The sequence below is a fragment of the Cibotium barometz genome, chromosome 59 (assembly GCF_041138505.1).
Source record: "Cibotium barometz isolate CiBa-2024 chromosome 59, ASM4113850v1, whole genome shotgun sequence".
In the NCBI taxonomy this organism is placed as follows: Eukaryota; Viridiplantae; Streptophyta; class Polypodiopsida; order Cyatheales; family Cibotiaceae; genus Cibotium; species Cibotium barometz.
In genome coordinates, this window is record NC_141104.1 from 23,250,583 (window position 1) to 23,276,041 (window position 25,459).

The 25,459-nt window shown below is 45.2% G+C and overlaps 1 protein-coding gene across 1 annotated transcript in view; it reads right to left on the minus strand.

Annotated features, from left to right (window-relative positions):
• Positions 1 to 6,162: 6,162 nt before the first annotated feature.
• LOC147605619 (Transducin/WD40 repeat-like superfamily protein) overlaps positions 6,163 to 25,459 on the minus strand; it is a 67,767-nt gene continuing 48,470 nt past the window's right edge. Inside the window, exons 4-12 of the mRNA XM_086793137.1 lie at positions 22,111 to 22,243; positions 21,591 to 21,686; positions 21,319 to 21,458; positions 8,981 to 9,028; positions 7,744 to 7,854; positions 7,486 to 7,667; positions 7,229 to 7,350; positions 6,682 to 6,758; positions 6,163 to 6,509 (exon numbers count right to left, since the gene is read on the minus strand). Of these exons, the coding sequence (XP_086649263.1) occupies positions 6,384 to 6,509; positions 6,682 to 6,758; positions 7,229 to 7,350; positions 7,486 to 7,667; positions 7,744 to 7,854; positions 8,981 to 9,028; positions 21,319 to 21,458; positions 21,591 to 21,686; positions 22,111 to 22,243 (1,035 nt within the window). The 3' untranslated portion in view covers positions 6,163 to 6,383. The remainder of the gene's footprint in view (positions 6,510 to 6,681; positions 6,759 to 7,228; positions 7,351 to 7,485; positions 7,668 to 7,743; positions 7,855 to 8,980; positions 9,029 to 21,318; positions 21,459 to 21,590; positions 21,687 to 22,110; positions 22,244 to 25,459) is intronic.

Sequence of the window (25,459 nt, forward strand, 5' to 3'; positions counted from 1 at the left end):
AACGGGATACCTTATATAGTTATGTAATACTATAAGACGAGCAAGAAATGCAAAACTTCAAAGTTTGGGAATTTTCAACTTGAAACAAATTAGTGAATTCAAATTTCAGTTACATTACACATTGCAAATTAGACAATCATTTGCAAAACTCTAATGGAAAACATGTATAATGAAGAAAATAACTACACTGTCACAAATGTACAATGTTAAATGAAAGTACGAAGAGCTAAACATGCATAATGAAGAAAAGAACTACACTGTCACCAATGTACAATGTTAAATGAAAGTACGAGGAGCTAAATGCTCATAGGAAACCTAAGAAGATAAAATATAATAATGAGTTAAATGTTCAAAGACAAGGCTCAAGACTCAAGCATAGGTAATATCAACATGTGGACTCAAGTTGCCATCAAAGGCCTCTTTGTATCCCCTTTACCCCAAAGGGCTAGCAATACTACAAGCCACTGTACGTCCTTAGCCCACTCTGGCTCTAGATCTAATTCCAAAGAGGGTAACTCAAAAATGCCTCAGGAATAGGACATGCTACATGAGTAAGAAGGCACTAGTTTGCACTCATGAAAATAAGATTATTGGCTTTTTTGGTGCCAAGATGATTCCTTTTCTTTGATGCAATGTGGCCAAGACTGGCTCAAAATGTGTATTACCAACTGCTCAGGAGTACTGGCACCATAATCCTCCCACGAAAGAGCTCACCCACTTCAAGCCTGTCCCTTTGTGCATCGGTGAAACCAAATCTGCCCTACCTACTCTTGTATATAGATAACTAGTTCTTCGCAATCCTCCTTTGTTTTGCATCTGGAATGAAACTTCCCAAAACTTTTTCCCATCCATGTCACTTCATTGTCTGTCTCTTGCCCACCTCCCTGGAGCTCGGGATCCAACCCAAATGCAGTTGCATGTAACGGTGAGTGATAGCTATCCCATCGATCTTGGCAAATATCCCTAAAGATTTGGAATCTTTGTGCATCCTTCTCCACCTATGCAATGTGCTCCATCTTATCAAGCCCCTCATACACCTTGCCAATGCAAGGCTCACGTGCATTTGTGAGTCTAAGCATGCACACAATAGGTTTAACCACATCAGTCATGTGCTTCACATTATCCCAAAATGCATCACAAGAAATCACTTGCACATGCTCTACCTTGTGCATTCCAAGATAACGTCCATTGATTCCATTGATCATTGACAACAAGCTGTTTCAATGCAAAGGAACATGTGAAGAGCGGCTCTTGAAGCGTTGGCTTGATGCTTTGTTTCCCATTCTCTCTGTCATAGAGCTCATCGTGTCCTCTACAACTGCACCATAGATCATGGCCATTGTGTGGCAAATCATGATACTCCTATAGTTACCGGGTCCATGGGGTCTTGTGCATGGAGGCGATAGTGTTGGTGGTACAAGAGGAGGGAAGCCTCTCTTAAAAAGATTTGCAAGAATGGAAGCCTATACGTGGTGGGCCCATGGGAAAAGTGTTCCACAAGTAGATTCTCATTATCTTTTGCTTTCTCATTATGCAGCTTTTTAAGAGCCCTAGTAACATTGAGAGAATCGAAGATGTAGGCTGAGGGATGTGTGACATTTGTGGTACATACTTATTTGGCATATCATACAATCGTCATGAATAGGCTTCAAAGAGTCTAGGGTCTGTGATAGGTGTAGGGGGCTCTTTTTTCCTCAAGAATGTGCCAAGCTTCTAAGTTATCCTCGCTCAAAAAGAGCTGAGAGAGAGAGAGAGAGAGAGAGAGAGAGAGAGAGAGAAAGAGAGAGATTTTATTTGTCTACGAGAGACTGGAATGGTTTATAAAACCAGAAGTACATGTGATTTGTGAGTAATCTGTATGCCAACAAAGCATGAAAGTAAACTCTAATCACTCAAAAAACAAGACCCACATTTTACGTGAGTCCTGCCTGTACAATCGAATCAGCCCAGCTGATAATGTAGCATCATCATTAGGGGTTGAATAGGTGGCATCGTTGTAAATTTCTTGTGGCAGAGCCGTTCTATAGTGCTGGAGTGTCCCTGATTTCGAGCTGGCCAGGAGAGGGTCCATATTTTGAGACCACGGGGACGTCTAGCTCCGTGAAGAGAGAGAGAGAGAGAGAGAGCGCTATATTAAGAAGAACCCAAGGGTCTATGAGACAATAAGGGATATAATGGTACCATGGATATACTGAAATTTGCAACATTTGAACATCGGTAGAACCTTTTTACTTAACCACTTGGAGAACAGAGCATGTAGGTCACCCTAGCTTAGGAGTCTATAACAAGCATGTAGGAATGGAAGGGGCTTTTGGCTTGGTCTTAGAACCAGCCTTAGGCGGTCTCTCCACAAGAGCCACAAAGGCCACCAAAAGCCACAAAGGGACCAGCATGGCCAAGCATTGGCCCACAGCCCCCGTCGGCCAGCAGATTGGTCAGTCGACTAGCAGAAAGGCATATATAAGCAGCCCCTCAGCCCCTTACATAAATCATCTGATTCTTTCATCATTCAGCAATGAAACACAGCCTTTATCATGTGTCCTTGAGTCCTAGGACTCGTGCATACAATATTTTCAGCAAAGCACCTTCATGTGCTACAGTCCAAGGCAGTAGAAGTCATATTCAGCTTCAGCCATCAGTCCTACATCCCCTAAGCAGATCTAGGTGTGCATATTGGCTTCCATAGTGGCTTCTGCGTTGTCTATAGAGCGCTTGATGTTTCAGCCAATGTTTGGCCTCCCTCGTCCTTGCCTTTGGCATTCCGCAATAAACCGTTGTCAAGTAAGTTTCTTGGTAAAGTCTGCATTGTAAAAGAAGTTCTCCAAAGCAATAAGGTAAATACTCTTGCTTGTGGAAGGGGGCCGTTAAGTGGGTAGTTGAGACCCAACTAGTGTCGACTCTATCTCTAAAGCTCTATCTCCTGTGTACAAAGATTTAAGTGGTTTGCTTAAGCTCACTAAAAGAAAAGGTATAAAGAAGGCCTTGGTGCGTGTTACATGATCATACCGATTCCATGCTACACTTGTGTACCACACAGGCCTCACATGTGGTACTGAAAATCTTGGAGCAATATGGCCAAAGATATCTGGATAATGGATTTCCTCATCCAACAATAGTACCTGTAGCATTATATGGTAGTGATGTGTGTGAACACACTTAGGACTGCCGGGACACTTTTTCCCTCACTAGGAGGTTTTTTTTCCTTGTGCGTATGTACACCCTCTTATCTACTCATTTTGGGATGTGTACTTATCTTTTGTATTTGGCACACATTTGTTGATTCTAATCTAGTGAGTTTATGTGCCCTCAAGCTTCTCTATCTTGTGTGTATGCTTTGTTGCAACCCTAACTCTAATTCCGACAATTGGTATCAGAGCTAGCTTCCTTGACACTTGATCTAGTAGTCTGCCTCCCTCCTCACGACCCTATTTTTCTGTCTCCGATTGAGATACCCTCTTAGGAGAAGAAGGTATACACTGTAGTGTGTTCTATACAAAGTATACAAAGTTTTTGGGATCCGCGGTGTGATTCGGGCACCGCAAGGTTTCAGCAAACGTTCTAGAGAGATGTCATTTTGGATTGGTTCTACTCGATTTTGGATGTTGCAGCAGCAAAGATTTGTTGTGCAACAGCATCTACAATGTCTTCAACAACATCAACCATCATACTTTCGCCAGACACTCTATTCTCTACTTTGCGTTATTTTTCATACACTTTGCAGGTGATTCAGTCAGTTGGTAGCCATCCAGGGTTGCATTCGGTGAATACTAAGTACTTGCAGTGTGTTGAAAGATTTTGCATTTGGTAGACAGTCATGGTTGACAGTAGTGATGTATTCAACATGTTGTCTGTTGAGGACAAACTTGATGGGACTAACTACCCATTGTGGTCCTATATGATGAGGCATGTACTGGTTGCTAAAAGCCTTTGAAATGTGGTCAGTGGTAGTAAAACTCGTCCTGTTTCACAACTACCAGTGCAACCAAGTGCTGCAGGTACATCTGAAGTAGAATCTGATACAGATGTGGCTCCTCCACATGCACCACCAGTACCTCCCACTGTTGCTCAAACGAGATGGGATGAAAGAGATGCACAGGCACATGGATTGCTTGCACTTTCTGTAAAGCGAAACATTATTCCTCATATTCGGTCATGTAAGACTTCAAAACAGACATAGGATGCACTTGTTGCATTATACCAGGTGCGCAATGAAGCACGTGTTGCATATCTACACAAATAGTTGGAGTATGAGCAGATGAATGAGGGAGACTCAATGGACAGCTTCTTGACCAAGATTAAAGATTTTAAGGAGCAGCTCGCTAGTGTGGATGAGATATATCCTAATAGTACATTGGTGCCCACAGTTCTCAATGTATTGCCGGATTCTTATCAGAGTTTTGCCTCTACCCTTAGACTCATGATGAAGGGAAATCCAAATGTCCTTACATTTGATAAACTGATTTCAGTACTCTTGCAAGAAGAGTCTAGGCAAAACAGATCTGTTATGTGAATTGGTGACCAAGCTTTTGTTGCTAATGAGAAAGGCAAAGATAAAGCTTCTTCGCAATAAGCCAAAATCAGAATCCTCAACTAAGGATGCAGAGAAAGAAGATAATAAGCCTAAAAAGAAGGGCAAATGTCACTATTGCAAGAAACCAGGGCACTACATAAATGACTTCAAGAAAAGGCTAGAGAAGGAGAAAAAAAAAGAATCGGACATGGCTGTGACTGATGCATCTGCACCAAGTGCAAAGAAGGAATCTCCAAGTTTTGCTCAAGATGATTGGACATGGACTGTACATTGTAGTTATGACCCTTCTGTTCATGATGTATGCATGTCAGTGGCAGAATTGAATACTTAGTACTTTGACAATGGTGCTAGTAAGCACATTACTTCACAAAAAAAATTGTTCTCATCTCTGGAATCTGTCCCAAGTGCAAGAACCGTCACATGTGCAAATGGTTCCTCATATCTTGTCAAAGGAGTTGGTAGAGTTGTGCTCACTGCTACAAATAGGGACACATTTACTCTTTCTAAAGTTTTATATGTGCTAAGCATTAAGAAGAACTTGCTGTCAGTTTCAGTCTTAGCCTTGTCAGGCTTGATGGTGAAATTTTTGGATGACAGATGTACAATTCAAGATAGAAATGATGGTTATTCTATCATTGCCTCAAGTACCTTGTTTCATGGCCTATACAAGATGCATGTATTTGACAAGTTGCAACATGATACTTGCTCAGTCTCTACAACTCGTGATATGACAAAATCTTGGAAAAAAAAACGATTAAAAAACCCAACTAGAGCTAAGACAAGAAACAACAGTCCTATAAGTGCCACTGGTACAATGGTACAATGGTACAATGTGGAGATCCAAGTGAGTCCTCGAGAGATCTCGACTATATAGAGACTCTCCACATCCACTGCTTGTGGAGGGGCACACCTCTATCACTAGAGGATCTCTGAGATCTCCAACTGTTGGGTGGAGCATCTCCTCGGACCAGTGGGTCTTGGCCATCTAGCTTGCTGCACCTGAATCGTTCTGTCTAGGGAGATGCCTTTTGGGTGAGGTGCCATCTGTGGCACTTGTGATGTCAACAAACGATGCCTGGTCTGTTGAATAGTGCAGTGGATCCAACCATGTGACACATGCTTCAGTCTAAAGAGCTCAGATAATAGTGGTGCATCCAAACTGTACTGGAGTGGGGCCAGGTGATCAAGATGCAGCCCATGCGAGAGGAATCACTTAGTAACCTTGGCATACCAAACCCTAAAATGTCCCATCTCCGCTAGTCACCTAGACGATTCTAGTGCCAGCTGAGGGAGCCTACCTCTGTCCAAGGTGTCCAAGGTACAAATGCAGTATATGAAGATCACTATCTGGTAGAGTGTATCAAGTACCAAGGGGGCTGCTCCAAACTCTGTAAGAATAATGGAGTGGGGCACTGAAGGCTTACTCTGTGAAAACATCATGAGAGAGAGAGAGAGAGAGAGAGAGAGAGAGAGAGAGAGTTTAACGTCTCCAAAAGACCGCAAGGGTCTATGAGACCAAAAGTTACAATGAATCCATGAGTAACTGAATCATGGAATAACAAACTGAAAATGAAACAAGGACTAAACTAAAACTCTTTGGTTTGACAATTTTGACAGTGGTAGCTCAGAGAGAGAAAAAGGAAAATTATATTAAATGTCTTCAAAAGACCCAATGGCTATATGATGAGACCAAAAGTGATACAAGAGTTCCATGTGGTACCGGGCCATGGAAGAAGACTCACGAAACTAAAAAACACTCATAAAAATCTCAATTTTTCCATGTACCTGCTGGCTTCCTTTGTTGAATCTTAAAACTGCTTGCTAAACCCACCTTACCTTACAGCAAGCTGTGTTAATTTTGAACAGAAACTCGGGGATTAGCCCTTTTCCAAACAATCACCATTCCCTCACAATCTGAAGAAGCTAACAGATTCTCCCCATAGTTCCAAGCCACACTTATGACTGGCGCTCCATGGCCCTGTTGGAAGCACATTCAAACACTTACTAAAACCCAAAACCCATGAGGGACTGGAAGAAAGTTTGCTAAATAAGTAATGAAAAAGACAAGTTTAACTTGCAGCTTGTATTTAGAACCCACCGAAGGAGGTTGGGAGGGTTATGAGAAGAAGCAAACAGTTCCAGATGAAAACCTGCAATTTGTTGGCACAAGGATGTTTTGGGCGTGTGAAATCATAAAAATAAACATTTCCATCTTCGCTGCCAGAAACTGTCGAAAAAAGAAGAGTCATTTTGTGTCAGTGACCCAAAAACGAAAAATAAGAGGTGGGAGCTTCATGCTTGCAAGCATGCGTGAGAAAGAAATAAAGACGTTATTAACATCTTTGAAAGACCCGAAGGATCTATGAGACCGCAAAGAAGTTACATGTGATCCATGAGTAAACTGGATATCAAGACAACATGAAAAAAGAAAAACTAGCTGCCGAAAGAAAATTACAGGGCCAACGTACTACGTAGGCCCTGAAGTGCAATAAAATGGCCGGCAGAAGAACTTCATGTGTCCAAACTCATAATGTGTTGTCCGAGAGCGAGCGAGAGAGAGAGAGAGAGAGAGAGAGAGAGAGAGAGAGAGAGATTAAGCGTCTACTAAAGACCCGATGGGCATATGAGACCAAAGTGATACCATAATATCCATGGCATATCTCAAGCATAAAATGTCAGAGAGTTGCAAGAAAAGACCTATAAACTCTCCTTTCTCCAACGATAGAAGAGGGCAAAACGATGCATGTACATTCCTTGCCCAAGGCGTCAACTGAAGTGAGCATCGCAATGATAAATAGCCATGAATTTCCAAAGCAACACTACAGCAAAGCATGCATCTCATCAAAATCCATGTAGAGATCGAAATTCAACAAATTTGCAGGTCCACACTAGTAGAAAAATCGATGGACAGTTGGCCATATCCCTTGTCCCCCCACTTACAATCACTCCTTTACCTGAAAAATCTTATAGTCCCATCTTGGGTTGAGGCAAGCAACACAGGACCATTTGCTAGAAGTGAGAATGTTCTGAACTGAACATTCATAATTGGAGACCTCCGACGGAGGCCTAAACGGCACCTATGCGCATGCGACAACTCTCCAGTATGTGAGTTGATTTTCACACTGTGTACAGAACCCTGGAAGGAAGCATAAGGAGTCATAAGCATGCATGTATAGATCATAACAAGCACAATCACTATATGCCATGCTTACCTGGGCATCACCACCGAAGACTACATGACCAGTATGATCGATATCGATAGAGGTGATATTGCTTTCAAGCGATATCTTGCAAAGGAGGCGCCCAGTGCTGAAATTGATCACCTGAATTCAGCATCTCATCTTATCATTCATGCCTTACATGCTATCCCTATATCGGAACTGAACACCTGAATACACACACCACATCGATCACACATGCATACAGCACTTCAAAAAAACCATAAATAGTTACAGAGCCACCTTGAACATTGTTTGAGAACAAATTTATTGATTATTGTCTTGTATTTAATTTATATTGATTAGAACTATATTAGAATTCTTGTCAATGAACTAAATTACTTACCATAAAAAACAATTCTGTTTGCAAATTATGGCCAGTACCAAGAACATCCAAGAGGATTCCTATATGTTCCATGTGTTCTTCTTGTCTCTTGCTGCAACTAGAATAATATAAGTAGAAGACTACCTCGTAAACATTTCCAGAGATCGATGAGAGACCTAATTCATGGTGTGCTGGCTGCAGCTGAAGCGTGACTGATCTAGTAACATTTCCAGTCCACCACTACATCTTAGATACATTGACCTGGGCCTCTCAAAGACCCGTCCAAGCACTTAGTAATGAGTCTAACTTCTTGACTCACCTTGATTCTTAGTGGGAAACTTAATTGCACTCCCTATTCCTAACAACCCATCATTGCACTTGCTCCTATGATTTGCGCCAACCCATCTAGCCTCAAGTTAATCCCTAACCCTAGACAGATGTGTATGTAACAGGCTCCTAGGACGTTTGGAGGACTGGGAAAATATGGCATAACTTGTTACGGTACACTAGGGAGCCCAGTCAAGGAAGGATTTATAAAGTTTGATACACACCCATCATATTTGATGGAAATCTTAGTGCAGGCACCTACTTACCCAAGGTCCAGGGTTTGACTCACCATACCAAATTTACCCAAAATTTTATCGACAAACATGTGACTGTTGAATCTCAGGTCTACCAAGCTATCTTTAGATTAAATTATTCACATTTGAGGATGAAAGAGGTGTCACAAGCTCATGTAGTATGCAACTAAACTAATTTGATATTTCAAAATTAAATTATTCACATTTGAGAAGAAAAAGAAATGTCACAAGCTCATGTAGTATGAACTTAACTATTCGATAACACAAATGGCTCACATTGACCTACAGAAGGAATGAACTTGAAGCTTATAAAAAGAATGCTTACGCTCATCTCTTTTTTCGCGTTTCCAAGTACCAAAAAGTTGTTGTTTACCTACAGTTAAGTCAAAAGGAAAAAACCTTCATCAGCTTCTTGCAATCAATTCTGATAACATGTGAGCGCAGAACAAAAGCATGGTAGGATTTTTTAAATATAACAAAACCATCACTCATCCAACTTGGAGCTTTGTTTTGGCCGCTTGACAATAACTTTTCATGACCAACAGAGATATGGAGGGGTGCTTTTAATCTTCTCAATGACTTCAAACTCTTCATTATCAGGGAAACAACTGAGCTTTCCTTTAGCCGTCCTTCATTTATGTAGGTTATCAGCATAGGCTACAACTGCCTCTAGTCCTAGAGCCAAGAAAGTACAAAGTCAATAAAGGCTTGCCAGCAAGCGGTGACTTTGCATCTCCAGGTTTGTGATCACAAACCCTCCTAGACGTTTTGAGAATTATGTCATGACCCTTCGACATGGCATTTGCTATGTTGTGTCGCGTGAGCAACCCTGAGAATAGACCGTATCCGTTTCACTTTACTGCTATAATTATTTTGTCATACAACTGTTCCTTGACAATTAGTTTTGCCAATCACAAATCATAAACAGGATAACGCTACATGCTGGATTCCCTGTAAAGAGTCTATGCCAGGCATGCGTAAATTATTGTAACCCATTAATCAATGCATAGAGAGGGTAGCCTTGTCCTTACAAAGGACACATTATCAGGGTTAGAACTAAAAGTTTTGCACATATCCAAGAGAAAGCAGCTCCCAAGTGTTTGTTGGGAAATCGGAGTCAAGTGTGGGAACAGTCTCTTAGCCTAAGAATCTTCCCTTGAGGTAAGCAGTGATGTCACACCTCATTTAATAAAGTCAAAGAAGAGGTTGTACTTTCAGCCCATAAAAGGGGCTTCATTGAACTCGTTTTATTTATTAAAAAAAAAAACTTGTACTTTGTGTCCAATCATTGTATGCAGATGCAGAGCATATACAGCCATCAGAGAGAGATATCCCATTTTATTCAGAGAGCCACATTCCCTACGCCAGGTCTTTGAGACAGCAAACCAGCGCATACTAGGGAGATTCATTCTAGACATACAGCGTCACAGAGAGACATCATTACAGGCTCAGACAGCTCCAGAGGGGGGACGACAGACACAGATTACTACATTTTTTCAGAGATCCATCCCACTCCCAGCCCCTTTACGGCAGGGAATTACTCTCCAGAGAGCAGAGACACTCAGAGCCCGCAGGAGACAGAGGACACCTGGCTTTCGGACACCACGCCTATACCAGAGAGAGATGACAGAGATCAGAGCTCAGTTTCACAGAGAGGGTGCGGAGCGACTGGCTTGCTTCAGAGCACACCTAGGCATGTTCTTCAGGGAGCTGTGGACACCCCCTTCATTGATGTATACCATTTTATACCCCTAGTATGGTACAAGATGGAGCTAGCTAGGTTGCATATCATGATTGTATACTCCATGCATATAGCTTTGCATTCTCCTAGTAGTAGAGCTCCATCCCCTCCCCCACTCATTGTACTTAATGCACACCCAGATTCAGCTTTGTAGTTCAGTACTTTTTCATTTTGTTGGGATGACAGAGGATACCCCATACAAGTACACCGATTTGTCTCATAGGCCGAGTTCGGTCTTTTGGAAGACGTTAATAAAATCTTTCTTTCTTTCTTTCTTTCTCCCTCTCTCGTACAGCTTCATCTTGCCATGGCGTTCTTCTTGCCACAGCCTCCATAGCCTCCACAGCTAGGAGTCCTCTGATCCATCATTGGTATCAGAGCTGGGGGTGCCTCTGCTTGTTCACCTGCTCCTGCTGGGAGCTATCGCTATGCACACACGGTGCAGAGGGTCTGCTGGGAGCTATCGCTAAGCACTGAAGGGAAAGGGGCCTCATCAACATTGACGGAAGGGGTGCTGGAATACACCCGGTGAAAAGCCTGCATGTGTGAACTGCTGTTGAGCTCCTGAACGTGCTGCTGAACCTGTGAACGAGCTGCTGAATCAGACCTGCTCGTTCCTGACCTACTTGCACCCTCACTTGCGGAGGCTCTCTCTCCTGTGCCATCATCTTCCTGCCAACACGACAAGGCAAAGATTCTACAGTCATTCAGCACGCTCCTCTACCAAGTCGACCCAATCCAGCTGCTGCAGCCATTCAGCACACCTGTACTTCTTCAAGCCAAAGAAGGTATGCCATGTGTGGCTTTGTAATGATTAAAACCCTAAATGAGATGAAACCCTAATTCTCCATTGAAACCCTAGTTTCTTGGCCACGTTCTCTTAAGTGCTCACAACGGCATCTCCTACATCGGGTCTCCTCCCGCTCACCAAACGCTTCGACGGCACCAACGGCTTTCTGACCTGGCAAACAAAAGTGCACATACTTCTCATGAAGGAAGATTTATGGGCAGTAGTCTCTAGTGATGAAGAGCAACCTGCGGGAACGGCTATCGAATACAGATTCTGGAAGCAAAAAAACCCAAAAGCTATTGGCATCATCAGTTTAAATCTTCAGAGCAACTTGGTGCATCACACCAACTTTACCACCACAGCACGCGAGAACTGGGAAAACCTAGAAAGTACTTTTGGTAACAAAATAACAACCTCTAAGTTCTTTCTCAAATTAAAGTTTTATGATTTAAAGATGTGTGAAGACCAAGAGCTTAGTGAGCATCTTGCCAGTTCTTATACGCTAGTGCAACAACTTGGCAATCTCAAGTGTGCACCAAGTGATGAAGACAAGATGGCGGTTTTAACAAAAAAGTATGCATGGCCTCAGTCGCTTTGAGCCTTCCTTGGAGATCCTTCGAGTCGCTTCTACTACCTTTGACCACATGGTTGCTTTGCTCATCAAAAAAGATCGTCGCAGCAAAGAAGCAACTTCCAACAACAGCACCATCCACGAAGGCAAGGCATTTGCTACTCCGGGTGGAAGAATAACAAGCGTATAAAATGTCGATATTGTGGTCGTATGGGGCACAAAGCCTCTCAATGCTACAAAAAGCTTGAAAAAGAACAAGTGTAGCACCATGCCACCTTGGTAACTCTTGAAGACCCTGAAGAAGACGAAGAAGCTCACATCTCCATCAACACAAGTACAGTAAATCTTGTGCGTGTCTCTTTCCCTATGGAAGAGTACTCGCTAGATGATGATTATGCCCTCTAGAATCTTTTCTTTTGAGTCAATAAGGGTCCTCTACCCGGGTCGCCCCCAAAATGTGTATTTTTCCCTTTTATTTTGTATCTTCCAAACTCTGAGATTTCATAAGCCCTAGCCAGGAGTAAGGGGGGGTGACAAAGATTAGTTGAGATACTCTGCCTGGGATTACTCGGGATTCTGTTACTACAACACGAGAGGTGTTGAGTGGAGAATCAGCCGAGGGGCACTAGAAAGCAGAGTAGGTAATGAAACCTTTTTGCATAAGGGTCTGACCACTCCTTCACTCCGAAGGGGAGGGGGTGGGGGTTGTTGGGAAATCACAGTTAAGTGTGGGAACATTCTCTTAGCCTAGGAATCTTCTCTTGAGGTAAGCACTAATGTCACACCTCATTTAATAAGGTCAAAGAAGAGGTTATACTTTCAATCCATAAAAGGGGCTTCATTGTCTTTAATGAAGTGTGGATGTCCAAACTCACTTATAAGTTGTCCGGTCGTACTTTAATGAAGTGTGGACCTCCAAAACAGCAAAGTAAGCTATAACTCAAATAAGCTTAACAAAGAGTTTAGTCACACCTACCACCTTCAATTCGACATCTTTCTCACATAGTTGCCTCTTGAGATTTTCCATCTCATCATGCACAGCATCAAGCTCATTAATGTCTTGCACCTTCGCTTTACCACACAAGGTGGCTATCCCTCATTAACATAGTCACCACGGTCTTTCCCTTTACAACAGGAGGTTGTCCCTCATGAGTATAATCACCATGGAATGCGTGAGATACATTTTCAGCATAGTGTTCATCACCTACATGGGTTCCATGGTCTACATCTTCGAAAATATGTTCTCCACGGGCTTGCCTTCTTGAGTATACACTCCACTACCTGTATGGCTTGCCATAATGTTTAAAAGCACTAACAGTTAGTGTATGCAAGATAGGATCATCTTCCACTCAAGGAGGAGGAAGATCCTCGGCTTTGATACCAATGTAATGGCCCCAAAAAGGGTTGAGCTCAATCTTCACACACACTTAAGCTACTAATACTATCAAACAAGATGAAATGGCACAAAACCAAATAAGATAGCAATGCTAAAATTTAAATGACACTGCAATAGGGCCGGAAAGGCCCGACCCCCCTTGTAATATGATTCTATTATACCCAAAAAATCGTGTGAACGCCTGAGCTCCAACCCCTGTTCGCTGGCGTCGCCCTCTGTTAACGAGTCCGCTCGTTAATGAAGGTCGTGATATGCAGTTAGTGCGTCAAGGACGCACGCGGACTTGATGTGCCACGGAGCGTGCATCCCACAACAGCTCAGTGGATAGAGCACGTGTGCGCAGACCGTGCCGCGATACGGAGTTCGAGGCATGGTCGAGCTTGCATCAAGTTGTGGTCGTGAGCATGACTCGGGAGATGTTGACGGTCTCGTGGTGCAAGACATCAAGTGGCCGAGACGAGGGGGCTGGCCACAAAGGTGTGCTTCACAAAGTCAGTGTGGAGCATTAGTTATAATAAGCTGCCCTGGTCCATAGGAACAGGGGCCAAGGACATGGAGAAGGCCGCCCGGTCCATTGAGAGAAGGATGGCTTGGACATAGTAGAGGTGGAGTGAAAGGGCGTGTCACCAATTGGCCGACCATTTCGTCCATCTCCAGTTTTTGTGTCTCGTTCACTTGAGGCCAGGCCAGTGTCTCATGTGAAGAGGCCAGTATTTTGCTGACATGGACGGGAGCCAGACTGGTGCCACCCGTGTGTTAGCAGGATGGTGTCGTATGGACGGGAGCCAGACTGGTGCCACCCGTGTATGACCTAGACTGTGTTCGACCCATGGGATTGTCACGCCATGGAAGAGCCAGTATTTGTGCCATGTTTTGCCTATGGGACTGTCACTCCATAGGAAGACTCGTGCCTGGAACTGTGTCTTACCTATGGGATTGTCACTCCATAGAAAGACCAGGTTTTTATGTTTTACGTCGTGCCATTTTTGTGCCGACAGATATTTTGTACTTGTTCCATGAACGGGAGATATGTCCATGATACTATTTGCACATGCACACATGTTTTGCATGTTTGAAATTGTTTTCGCATGACATGTATTTTTGTGTTTGCCTACTTGACGTGTTACTTACTGAGCGGGGACGCCTGCCAGTGAGTCGTGAAGTCTGCTCTGTCTTCTGACGAGTTTTGGTGCATGTGAACAGGTGGTAAGTATATTGCACATGTTTTAATATTTCATATTTTAACCCTTTGTTTTATAAGGTCATTTGTTCACACTCACTTAAAAGTGGGCACCCACTTGGGGGCCAAGGTGGGGAACCCCACTTAAGTGTATGTGTGGGGGTGGGTGCATGGTCACCTACCTACACCCCCAAAGAACTGGCCGCCCACATGCAAGCGTGGGGAGCCAGCCAACACTAAGGTTCTAACTCCACTCTAATTTTTATAAAAAAAATAAGCCACCACCTCCATCGAACAGAACCGGCGATCGTTTCTTCAAGCTGCGCGTGTTCACCAGCAAGCTGCGTTGAATCACCAACAGGCTGCCTTCCCTTCGCTTGGTGACCTAGAAGGCGGCTGTGTGTTTGTGCGCCTCCAGACAGGCAGCCAAACAGGCTTTGCTGCCTACCACAGCAAGCGCCTGTGCGTTATCTTCATAGGCGGCATATACCATCTCTTGCAGGCTGAGCGCTGCCTCCTGCAGGCGCCAGTGTCTTCTCCTCCTTCTCTACAGCCAGGCGCTTCTTCCTACCCAACAGGCGACTGTTCCCCATCCTCTCAGGCGGCGGTGCTCTCAGCAAGTGTCTGTGCTTGTTTACCAACCTGCTGACCACTCTTGCCGTGGCGGCTGTGTGCCACCCTCCAGCAGGCGGTTACCTACTCAGCATAGCGGTTGCGCGTTCCATCACCAACAAGGCTGTTCCTCTTCTCCATACAGGTGGCTGTACCGTCTTCAAGGTAGTTGCACTTGCTCGGTGGCCAGGTGGTTGTACCTCCTTTCCATAGGCGGTGTTTTCTTTCTTCAAGTGGCTACATCTTGGTATCCCACTCAAGTAGCTACACACACGAATACCTCAGGTATTGGTCTACAATCTGCAACCTACAAGTAAGTGAATTTTCAGATTTAAGTAAAGTATTTTGTGATAAATCTGATAAGGGACTCTCTCCACGGCAACACCCGTTCAGTGCCGGGTAGTCCAAGCTCTATTGGAGAACCTCGGTCCAAAGGTGCTGAGATCGGGAGAGCCAGGCGTTAGTACGGGAGCGCCTGTTTGTGCGTGGTCCTGGAACACCAGTTGGGCGCTCTCCGCGGAGTCCAGTGAGTCCAGTGAAAGCACAGGACCGTAGAGACTAGACCACGCTAGTGGTCGTTCTACTTCGAATATCTACTTCGAGCTTATTGTTTGGTACTGTATTCATTTGTACATGGACATCATCTGGTTCTTGGAACCCATGGAGCATTGTATTTGTTAAATACTCCCAATAAATATATCATATATTGAGAGGGGGGGGTCGGCCCGTTCTGGCCCCAGTGCTAGTGTCCATCTATCTCATTTTATTTCATTTCAATTTCAAGTTGTAATTAAGGTGTCCATTTCAAATTGTGGTATTAAGTTGTGCTATTACGTGTGTGGGTGTCCAACGGAGTCTTTCCCACTTGACGGGATCGGTTTCATTGGTATCAGAGCACGGTTGTTTCCCTCTTTCTAGTGGGGAAACGAACCTGTGTACTGGACACCCCGCTTTTAGCACACTTAACACAATGGACAACCAAGGCAACCCTTTGGAAGTGCCTAATTCGAGGGATCCATCTAGTGCCTCTCGTGGTTCTGACGCTTTGCGAGGAAGGCACAAGCCCCTTAAAAGGGTTAATGATAGTGAATCAAAGGGTCAACTGTTTCCAGGAAAGACAGTCATGCTTGAACAAGAGCCTGATGCAATGAGGGCTGAAATGGAACATATGAGAAAAATTTTGCAGGCACAAGAGCAAGAGTTAAAATTTTTGCATGAAGATCCCCATGTGCAAAGTGCCATTGAAGCTAGGAAAGCAATGGTAGATGTAACTTTTGAGTCCATGGCACGGGAAGTGGGCAAGAAGCCAAGGGAGTTGGCACTTGCCTACCTCCTCCGGAAGGTGATATCAAAGAGGGGGACGACGGAGAGCTGAAATTCAGAAATCCACCTCGCTTGAAGCATGGAGATCCCGCATCCCAACGATTGAAGTCCTTTATGCAAAAGGAAGAGGTGACAGTCACCTCTCGTCATGCATCTTCTCCACAAGGCACAAAGCCTGACAGATATATGTATGCTAGTGCTCATGGAGAGCATAAAAGTCACATGCATGCAAGACATGTATCCCATGGTAAGGGTGACAGGGGTCTGCTAGAAGAATTTTGCCTTTTGAGTTGTCTCATGGAGAGACAATGCCTTATGCAGGAAAGTCACATGCATCTGAGTTTCAAGTTCGTGGAGCACATGCCACCGTGCCTCATGAAACTTCTACGACGGCCCATGGAGCCCATGCAGATAGGGCTGCCCTGTTGGATAAGGGGAAAAGAAAAAGAGAAGACCATGAGCCTCATGCCAGAAAGCTCAAGGAATTTAAAGCAGGTGACAAATCTGTTAAGTTTGATGTCTTTCATGGAGAACATGATGCTTCTAAAGTGTTAGCATTTGTGGCACAGTTCGACATTGCTTTTAGTGATGAGGACTTCACTGAAAAGTCTAAAGTACGCCATGCTAGCATGTTTTTGAAAGGGACCGCTGCTCATGGTGGATCACTGAAAAGATCACCAAGGATCCCATTTGCACTTGGAAGGAATTTAAAGACAGATTCTATGCTCAGTTTTTGCCACCAAATGCGGAGCAAACTCTCACTCAAAAGTGGGACAGGTTGGAGCAAAGAGATAATGAAAGCGTGCAACAGTATGTTAACAAGTTCTGGAAAGTGTTGCTGGGAGTAACTCCCTTTATGCACATCACTGAGAATGAAAGAAAAAGGAAGTTTAGCTCTGGAGTGCAACCAGCATATCGTTCGGGCATTGAATTGCACCCGAAACATACTTTGCAACAGCTCACAGCTTCTGCTCTTGCTACGGAGCAAGATTAAACAGGATCAAGGAGGTTCAAAGGGGAAAGACAAGGCTGCCCCAAATCTGCAAAAGGGTGGACAGCCACCTAAAAAGAACTTCCGGGAGACCTACAAGGGTGGTAAAGCTGAAAATAACACATCTAAAGATCAGGGCCCAAGGAAGAACAAATTCCGCTTAACCCCGGAGCAAAGAGAGCAATATGCCAAGGATGGAAAATGCTTTTCTTGTGGTAGCAAAGACCACATGTTTCAACAATGCTCAGATCGCAAACCCAAGTACGAGGACAAGCAGACCAAGGCTAATGTACATGCAGGGAGCTCTATACAGCGGTGCGCAACACTAAGGGGTTGAGAGCCGTGATGGGCTCGACCCCAAGGCGCGTGAGCCTCTTATGGCTGGCTAACAAATGGCCTGTGCGTGGAAGCAGCCATGTGGGCCTTGAGCGCTAAGGCAAAGAGATGGCCGGCGCTGCATGGAGTTGGCCGCAAGGCTGTGTGGTGGTCGAGGGCCATGAAGCAAGCGCACAGCTCCTCACGAGTTGACCAAGGAGATGGCTTGGGCGCTATGGTCGGCATGGAGTTGGTCGACCATATGCTTAGCGTGGTGAGGTCGCCATGGGCTTGATGGACAAAGCCAAACCGTGATTCTCATGGAGTTGGCCGGCACATGTAGAAGGCCGCCTAGAGCGGTCTTAGGGCCGGATTGCCTACACATGGGAAAGGCACCGTGGAGATGGCCTTTGGCCGCACTGCTGAGAAGGTTGCTCGTGAAGAGAGCAGGCACACACCTAGGAGGCCACATAGGTGGCGGACTAGTTATGTGGGCCGTTTTGTTGAGAGGTGGTCATGATGGATTGTGAGACCTATGCTCTAGCGTGAGTCGACCTAATTAGTGGTGCACGCGTAGTAGTAAACGGAGGGACTTCTACAAAAAGATGGAGTTAGTCTAACACTTGGTTGACTAAGCAACACAATGGATAGTGCACGGCTTGGTGAGTGTAGACATGACATGAGGCCGACAATACAGTCAAGACTCGAGCCAATAAGACACTCGGCCGGTTAGGGTGAGCAACGGTGCTCCATTGTATGTGAGGTTGGCACCTTGCCATCCTCAAAGAGTGGCCACCTAGGTAACATCACCGACGAGCCATCATGGGGAGTCCGACGGTGGAGCCGATATGGTGACTACTTGACAATGGGTGTCAAGTTATGGGTAGTCTAGTTCAGGATGAGAATTGGATACCTTGGAGTTGGTAGCTTTGGACGAGCGTGATGGAGTGTGCTTGGTCAAGCAACACCGTCGTGAGGGCACGCAGCGTCTTGGGCTATCGTATGGAAATCCTATAGGCAAGTAAAGTAAGTGACTGATGAAGTAGTCCTTGCACACCATGACGAAAGAGAGATCGACTTGCCAACACCCTTGGGAGATAGGTAAAGGGTGTTCGTGTGGATCACAATGGAGTTGGGGTATCCACAAGGTTCGCGAGGTGCACTCGTGAGCACCAAGCAGACGCTGGGAGCATGCGAGGTGCACTCTATGAAGATAGCTTGCGCATGGCTTCTCATGCGCTAGGCATTCTCATAGAGTAGTAGTTCGAGTGTGCCTAAGAAAAGGAGTGGCACATGAGAACGACTCATGAGTACACCATAGTGTACACATGGAAGATTAACTGCGGTTCTTCATCGACGGACAGTGAAAAATTATGAAGGTATAAGTACTCATTGATGATTGTATAAAATGTAGTCTAATAAAGAAGTTCTATTATTTACTTGTTGTACACATCTCATCTCTATGACAGATTGTCTCTAGTGGTTGTTCTTGGTCAAAATTCAAAAAAGAACCTGCATGGGTAATGCAATACCAAACGTCTCCCAGTGTAGCGTTTATGACTAAGGGACTGTCCTTGCACAAATACAAGCAGTGCATCTAGGGTGATAGGTTTAGGGACTCCTCTCTAAATCAAAATGGCCATGTCCAAATCTTCTCCCTCGTACATAACTTGAGGATCTCACTGTATAGCCTACCTATACTAGGGATCTCCAAGTGATGTAGCAAGATTCTCTCATCCTACCAATCAAGTGTACACTACCACTCTACCTTGCTAGATTTTTTAGGTCTCTTTGCAACCCCAAATAAAATACTAAGTGGACACGAAAGTTGTGAAGTATTGCAGGCATGTGGGATCTTCGTTAAGCAGGATTTCTTTTTTTTTTTTAGCATTTGGAATTTTTTTCAAGAAAGGGGGGGGGGGGGGGGGGGGTCGCACTGTATGGTACGAATGGGTTCGTACTGGTTCGAGAAACAACTATGGTTGCGTCCCCCGCCCCCCCAAAAAAAAAAAACCACTACCTACCTCCTTCACATACCATCCCACCTTCTCATCATCCGCCCCACATGTCCGCCTTCCTTGCCCTATCTATGTTTCTTCTCTTGGTGTGTCCCTTTTCTTGCCCCACCCCCTCCCCCCCTTTTTTGCCTCGTGCCATGCAAGTGGCCGCCCCAAGGTAACAATTTCCATTGTAGTTCCTCACAAGGAGATGGACGATCTGGCAACCCCCCGTGCCGTCCAAGGGATTCCTGCAAATTTTGGCTCGTCCTCTGAGCCCACCCCCCCACCCCTTCTGTCGTGCTTCCTCCCCCCTCCTCTCCCCACCTTCATAGGCCTCCTCCCCCTCTATTTCTTCCCCCTCCCCCTCTGTTTCTTCACCTCCCCCCCCCCCCACCCCCCCCACAACCCTTCTGTCATGGTTCCTTCCCCCTCTTCTCCCCACCTTCATAGGCCTCTTCCCCCTCTGTTTTCTTCCCCTCTACCCCTTTTGTCATGGTTCCTCCCCCTCCTCTCCCCACCTTCATAGGCCTCCTCCCCCTCTGTTTCTTCCCCCTCCCCACCCCTCCCCTCCCCTCCCTAAGCCTCCCCTATCCATTCCCAGAGCCCCCTTGTCACTCCCAACCCCCTAGAGTAAACAACCTAGCCCAGCCAGGCGATGGATTCATTAATTCAAGGATCCTATGGAGACAGACAGGGATGCACCCTCACCCCTTTCCTCTTCCTCTTCGTGGTGGAGGCGATGAGCAGCTCTCTCTCCGCACAGGAGACAGGACTCCAGGTTCCCCGCCACCCCATTAGATCCCAGGCTTCTTAACTTGAAGTTCGCAGGTGACAGCCAGGCACCTCTCAGGAGAGGAGGGGAACCTTTAGAGATTTGCTAGCGCCATTGAGACTTTCTGCTTCGCCTCTGAAGATCAGATCAACTAGCACAAGTCATGTGGTTTTTGGATATGATCGTCACCCACCCCGACTTGGTGCCCAGTTGAGTCATTCCAGCGGATACCCAGGGGCACCCTGATCAAATACCTCGGGTGTTAGGTTGGGATTGACATCTCAGCCAAGCAGCACCTAGCCCCCTTTCTTCTAAGCATTCAGAAGAAGCTTTTGTATTGGAGCTCTGCCCGCCTCTCCCTCACCGGCCACGCGATCATGGCCAACCATGTGCTCCTGGCCACCATGTGGTACATCACTTCTTGCTTGGCGTTTTCCAGGACTTGTCTGGGCAAGACTGACATGTTTGAACTACGTATTCCAAAGTGTATTAAAAGTGGATGTTAACGTTTCCTTTTGCCTGTCCGTGGGAAGGGCCAGCTCAAGCCAAAATGACTTGAGGGTGATCACTGATTACTCACCCGCTGATGTGTGGAGGATTGGGTATCATTGACCCACCTGTGCAGAGCAGAGCCTTGTTGGGCAAGTTTGTCAGAGACCTTCTGCCTGGTGGTAACATGCCTTCTAGGCATGTCAAGCAAAGCACAAATGTAGTCATGTACGTAGGAGCCCTCCAAGGTAAATAATAGTGCCCCTCCTGTGCAGGAGAAGCTAAGGCAAGCATGTTCTATGCTTCTCTTAACCAAACCTAAAATATAATGGAAACACTCAATAAACATTCACTCATCTATTAGTGAATATTTTTTAAAAGCTCTGACCATTGCATGAATCAACACAAATAATCTCATGAAAGCAGTATTTGATGCAAGCATGACTTTTAAAGATGTTACATGCAGCAGCAGCAGCAACTCACTGGATGGAAGCGAACGCAAAGTTGTTCTGTATTGTCATACACAACTCGCACACAGTGTTCTTTCTCAACGTCCCAAATACGAACACTTCGGTCCATCGATGAAGAGCATAGATACTGATTGTTTAATGAAAAATCAAAATCTGGCCAAAAGCAAAAAGTGAAGCACAAAATCAGAAATCTATACTTTTGAATGGCATTCAAATAACAAAATTAAGGCATATTAGATTTGCCTGTAATGCTCTTTGAGTGGCCCTCCAAATGATGTAAAATACCGGGGGGGTCCATGACAGTGCACACTGCAATTCTTCCATCAGATGCACCAAAACCTAGCAACTCCGAGCTCCGATGCCCAAACCTAACAACATTAACTGTATGATTTATTTTAAAAAAAACAGTTATTAGCTGATAGCCCCACTTTTTGCTGAAATTATGCTTTAAAGCTACAACAACCTCAACAACACTAGTTTTTCATGTCCTGAAACAACAAGATTCCCCTTTAGACAGGCACATGCTTAGACGAGCCCCCCCTTGCCCAGTGCTTACCACATGGTCAATTGCTTCCTAGGGAATTAACCTCATTTTTATGTATTAATTGATGCCTTGGGTGTTCCCTTGGCATTTCCTCTTCACGCTATCCCATCTGAAGCATCCACCTAAGACCTCTAAATTCCCTACTTATGCAACCATATACAGGGAATCCCATTAAAGCATGACATCTAACAATCAGTAAAACTGATGCTTAACAATTCTTCCATTATAAAGGAGTACATGTAGGCATTTATGTAACTTCACCTGATGATTTGAAGTGGTCAAATATGCAATGCATCCCCACAAATGAATCGCCAGGTCCTTTTCGAGATTGAGTGTGCTCTGCTTCACTTACGAATGAACTGAAGCTAGCACCTCGACTAAAACTGAGAAGATCCTGCAAAAAATGAGCCCTTTCCGTCTGTGAACCTGTTTACTTGAAAGAAATATGTTGATTCCACATTCAAAACCAAGCTATTCATTCAATCAAGGGTATCTGAAGTCAAAATTTTATGTTCGTGCAGTTTGTGCTTAGCTTTCCGAACAAAATAATACAAATTTTATCAGACTAGTAAAAAGGGAGATTGCATCCCTCCATCTACTGATGGCCCCGACCCCTCCCACACCAGCCAACCGTCACCAGCTTCTTCTGGACCCATGAGGAGGACACCCATACAGTGAATCCCGTAGACCCACCTCGGGCTGCTACAGACCCACCTCGCCGGAGAAGAGTTACTTGGATCTTCACATAGATGAGGATCCGGATTATGCAGCCTTAGCCCAGCCTTCGAGGACCAATTCACGGCCAGCCTCTTCCGAGCCTAGGACCACATTCATTCTGCTCTTCACCAATCTCCCCCAATCCTAGATGAGGAGAGACTTCAAAGCTGGTGGTTTGGAACCCCTTGATTACGCTTCCTAGTGGCCACATGCTTGGCTGCCGTCCTCATGTCTCATGGGGTGCATTGAGCGAGGGACCAGCCAAGTCTCTTGTAGATGCACACCTGCAAACAGCTCCCGCCACAGGCTTAGGACAGGAGCCTAGCTAGGATCTGAGGCAGAGACAGACACCCTCGACATGGACTCCTCCATCCATCCTAAGTGGCTTGTACCGGTCCAGGATCAGCCTCCCCCTGAGTGGGTAGGGATTTTTACTAGACATGATATCCCGATGGCAATCCAGGGTGCAGATGGAGGCACCCTCATAACTTTCTCTACTACAAGGCCACGGGGTAGATTGAGCCGACCCCCCCCCTCGACAGAGGACCTTAGCAGCTCCACTTTACACAGGGTGAGAGTGATTGTGTTTCACGACTGCAAATAGCACGTCGACCCACCTCTGCCAAAGTGGCGAGAGAAAGATCTTGGAGATTATGGTTACAGGAGGGCTGGCCATTGATACATCTATAGTGGGATCCTAGTGAGTGGCAGTAGCACGATCCCTTTGCCCCCAAGGATGCCCCCAGCATCCCTTTCTTTGAGTACATTGTCCGTTTGGCTCACAGGATTCAGATGCCATAGGTTGACAATATGCCAATGGCAACAGCACACTCGCGGACACAGGACATCCCCACGCCCTTCCTCTGTGATTTTTGGAAGCAGTTCTGGGACAGCTTCCGACCACGGGAGATTACTCTTTTACTATGGCAGATAGCACATAGAAGCTTGGCAATGAGCACCTGGCTGGCAATTGGGGGTCAGCCAACTCTCTGTTCTAGATGTGGACACACTCTGGAGACACAGTGGCATTGCCTTTGGGATTGTCCCAAGGCACAACAAGTTTGGTTGCAGATCCTTTGCATTTTCACCATGGACCAGGCACCAACTGCACCATCACCTCGGGGGGGGGGGGGGGATAGCATGGGCTTCTACGATAGCACCAGCCCTAGTATATGAGGAGACAGGATAGGACCTCGCCCTTCTTCTCTCACCGGTATCATGACAGCCCTGTTATCAAAAGCCCCGCTTGGGAGGAGGCCCACAGGCCCCTTTCAAAGGCACTATAGCAGTATGGTACATTTGGCATGCTCACTAGCGAGGCCATAGAGGGCACTACCACACCACCCACTGAGTCCATCAGGAGCATGTGGACGGACATCATCATACACACTCTGTGGCCAGTGGAAGAAGCTTTGAGGCGGCTCTGAGCGTATGCAGAAGCACCGAGAGGCTTTTGTGTGGATTTGGAGCAGCGGTCCTTTCCATAGGGTCAGAGAGAACGAAGTCACTTGGCATTGCAGGCCACCTGTTTGGTTGTTCCCCCCTCCCCTCCATTGTAGGAGCTAGCCTTCCTCCAAGAGCATCCAGCCAGCAAGGAATATCCCCTCTCTATCCCCTACTATTTTTCTTGTCTCCCATGAATGAGATTGGATCATGTACTTAGCTGATTTGGTTGCATTTTTGGTAACTAATGGAAGGATTTTATCTTTTCTTTTTTTTCTTTTTTTTTGGGGGGGGAGAGAGAGAAAGAAAGAGAAAGAGAAAGAGAAAACTATATTAACGTCCTTTAGAGGCAACATCTGACCTATAGGACTAATCAGATACATCCATGTGATAACATTCCACTTCGGGGGCAACAAAATGAAAATAGAGAGAGAGAGAGAGAGAGAGAGAGAGAGAGAGAGAGAGAGATTAAGCTTCTACTAAAGACCCAATGGGCCTATGAGACCAAAGTGATACAATAATATCCATGGCATATCTCATCATGAAATGGAAAATAAAATAAAAACAAAAACATAGCTATCTCACTGGAATGATAAAAAACTGTCCATGGAAACTCATCATGGAACACCTGGATTATAGACACATGAGAGAGAGAGAGAGAGAGAGAGAGAGAGAAGATATATTAACGTCTACGAAAGGCCTGATTGGCCTATGAGACAAATCTGTATACAACAAGTCCATGTCTTGAGTATCATGGAAAGAAAAACTGAAATGAAAAGCCAATCATGCAGTCCAAAATCTTGACGTGAATTTGGGATCTTGATCACTTACTATTCTTCTGGGTAGGCCATGCAATTTGAAGATTTCCTTGAGGAACACTCTGGCCACATCCACTGTAGTGTAGGTTTCTTTTACTGGAATCTAATGGGCAACTTTGGTTAGTCTCGTCGATATGAGTGAATGGATGAGATGTGATAGCATGTGAATTGGGATGTGAATAAATGATATGTGATGTGAATGAATCTGATGTGATGAGATGGAAAATGATGTGATTGGATAAGAATGAGTACACATATGAATGGAATGTGGAATAAGTAATGTGGATTGATGAGGGATAATGTGGAAAGACGAGAGTTCATTATAGAAACTCTATTTGTGACCTGTTTGTAAATGACTGTTTTATGTCAAGAATGCTGGGGAAGCATTTTGACCGTCTTGTGATTAAGGTCGTGGAGACCTAAAGTGAATGGGAGTATGAAACAGAAACGAGATCTGAAACTAAAACATCCATGGTTCCTTTGGAAGATTCTATCATGGTATGGTTGGACTTCCCTACAGGCAATGATGTTAAGCGCAAACACGCATTGATTAGCCCTCGAGCTAGTCATAACATCGTTGACAATAGACACTTGGGTGTCATTGTTTGGGACAACCTGAACTCATCCCTGCA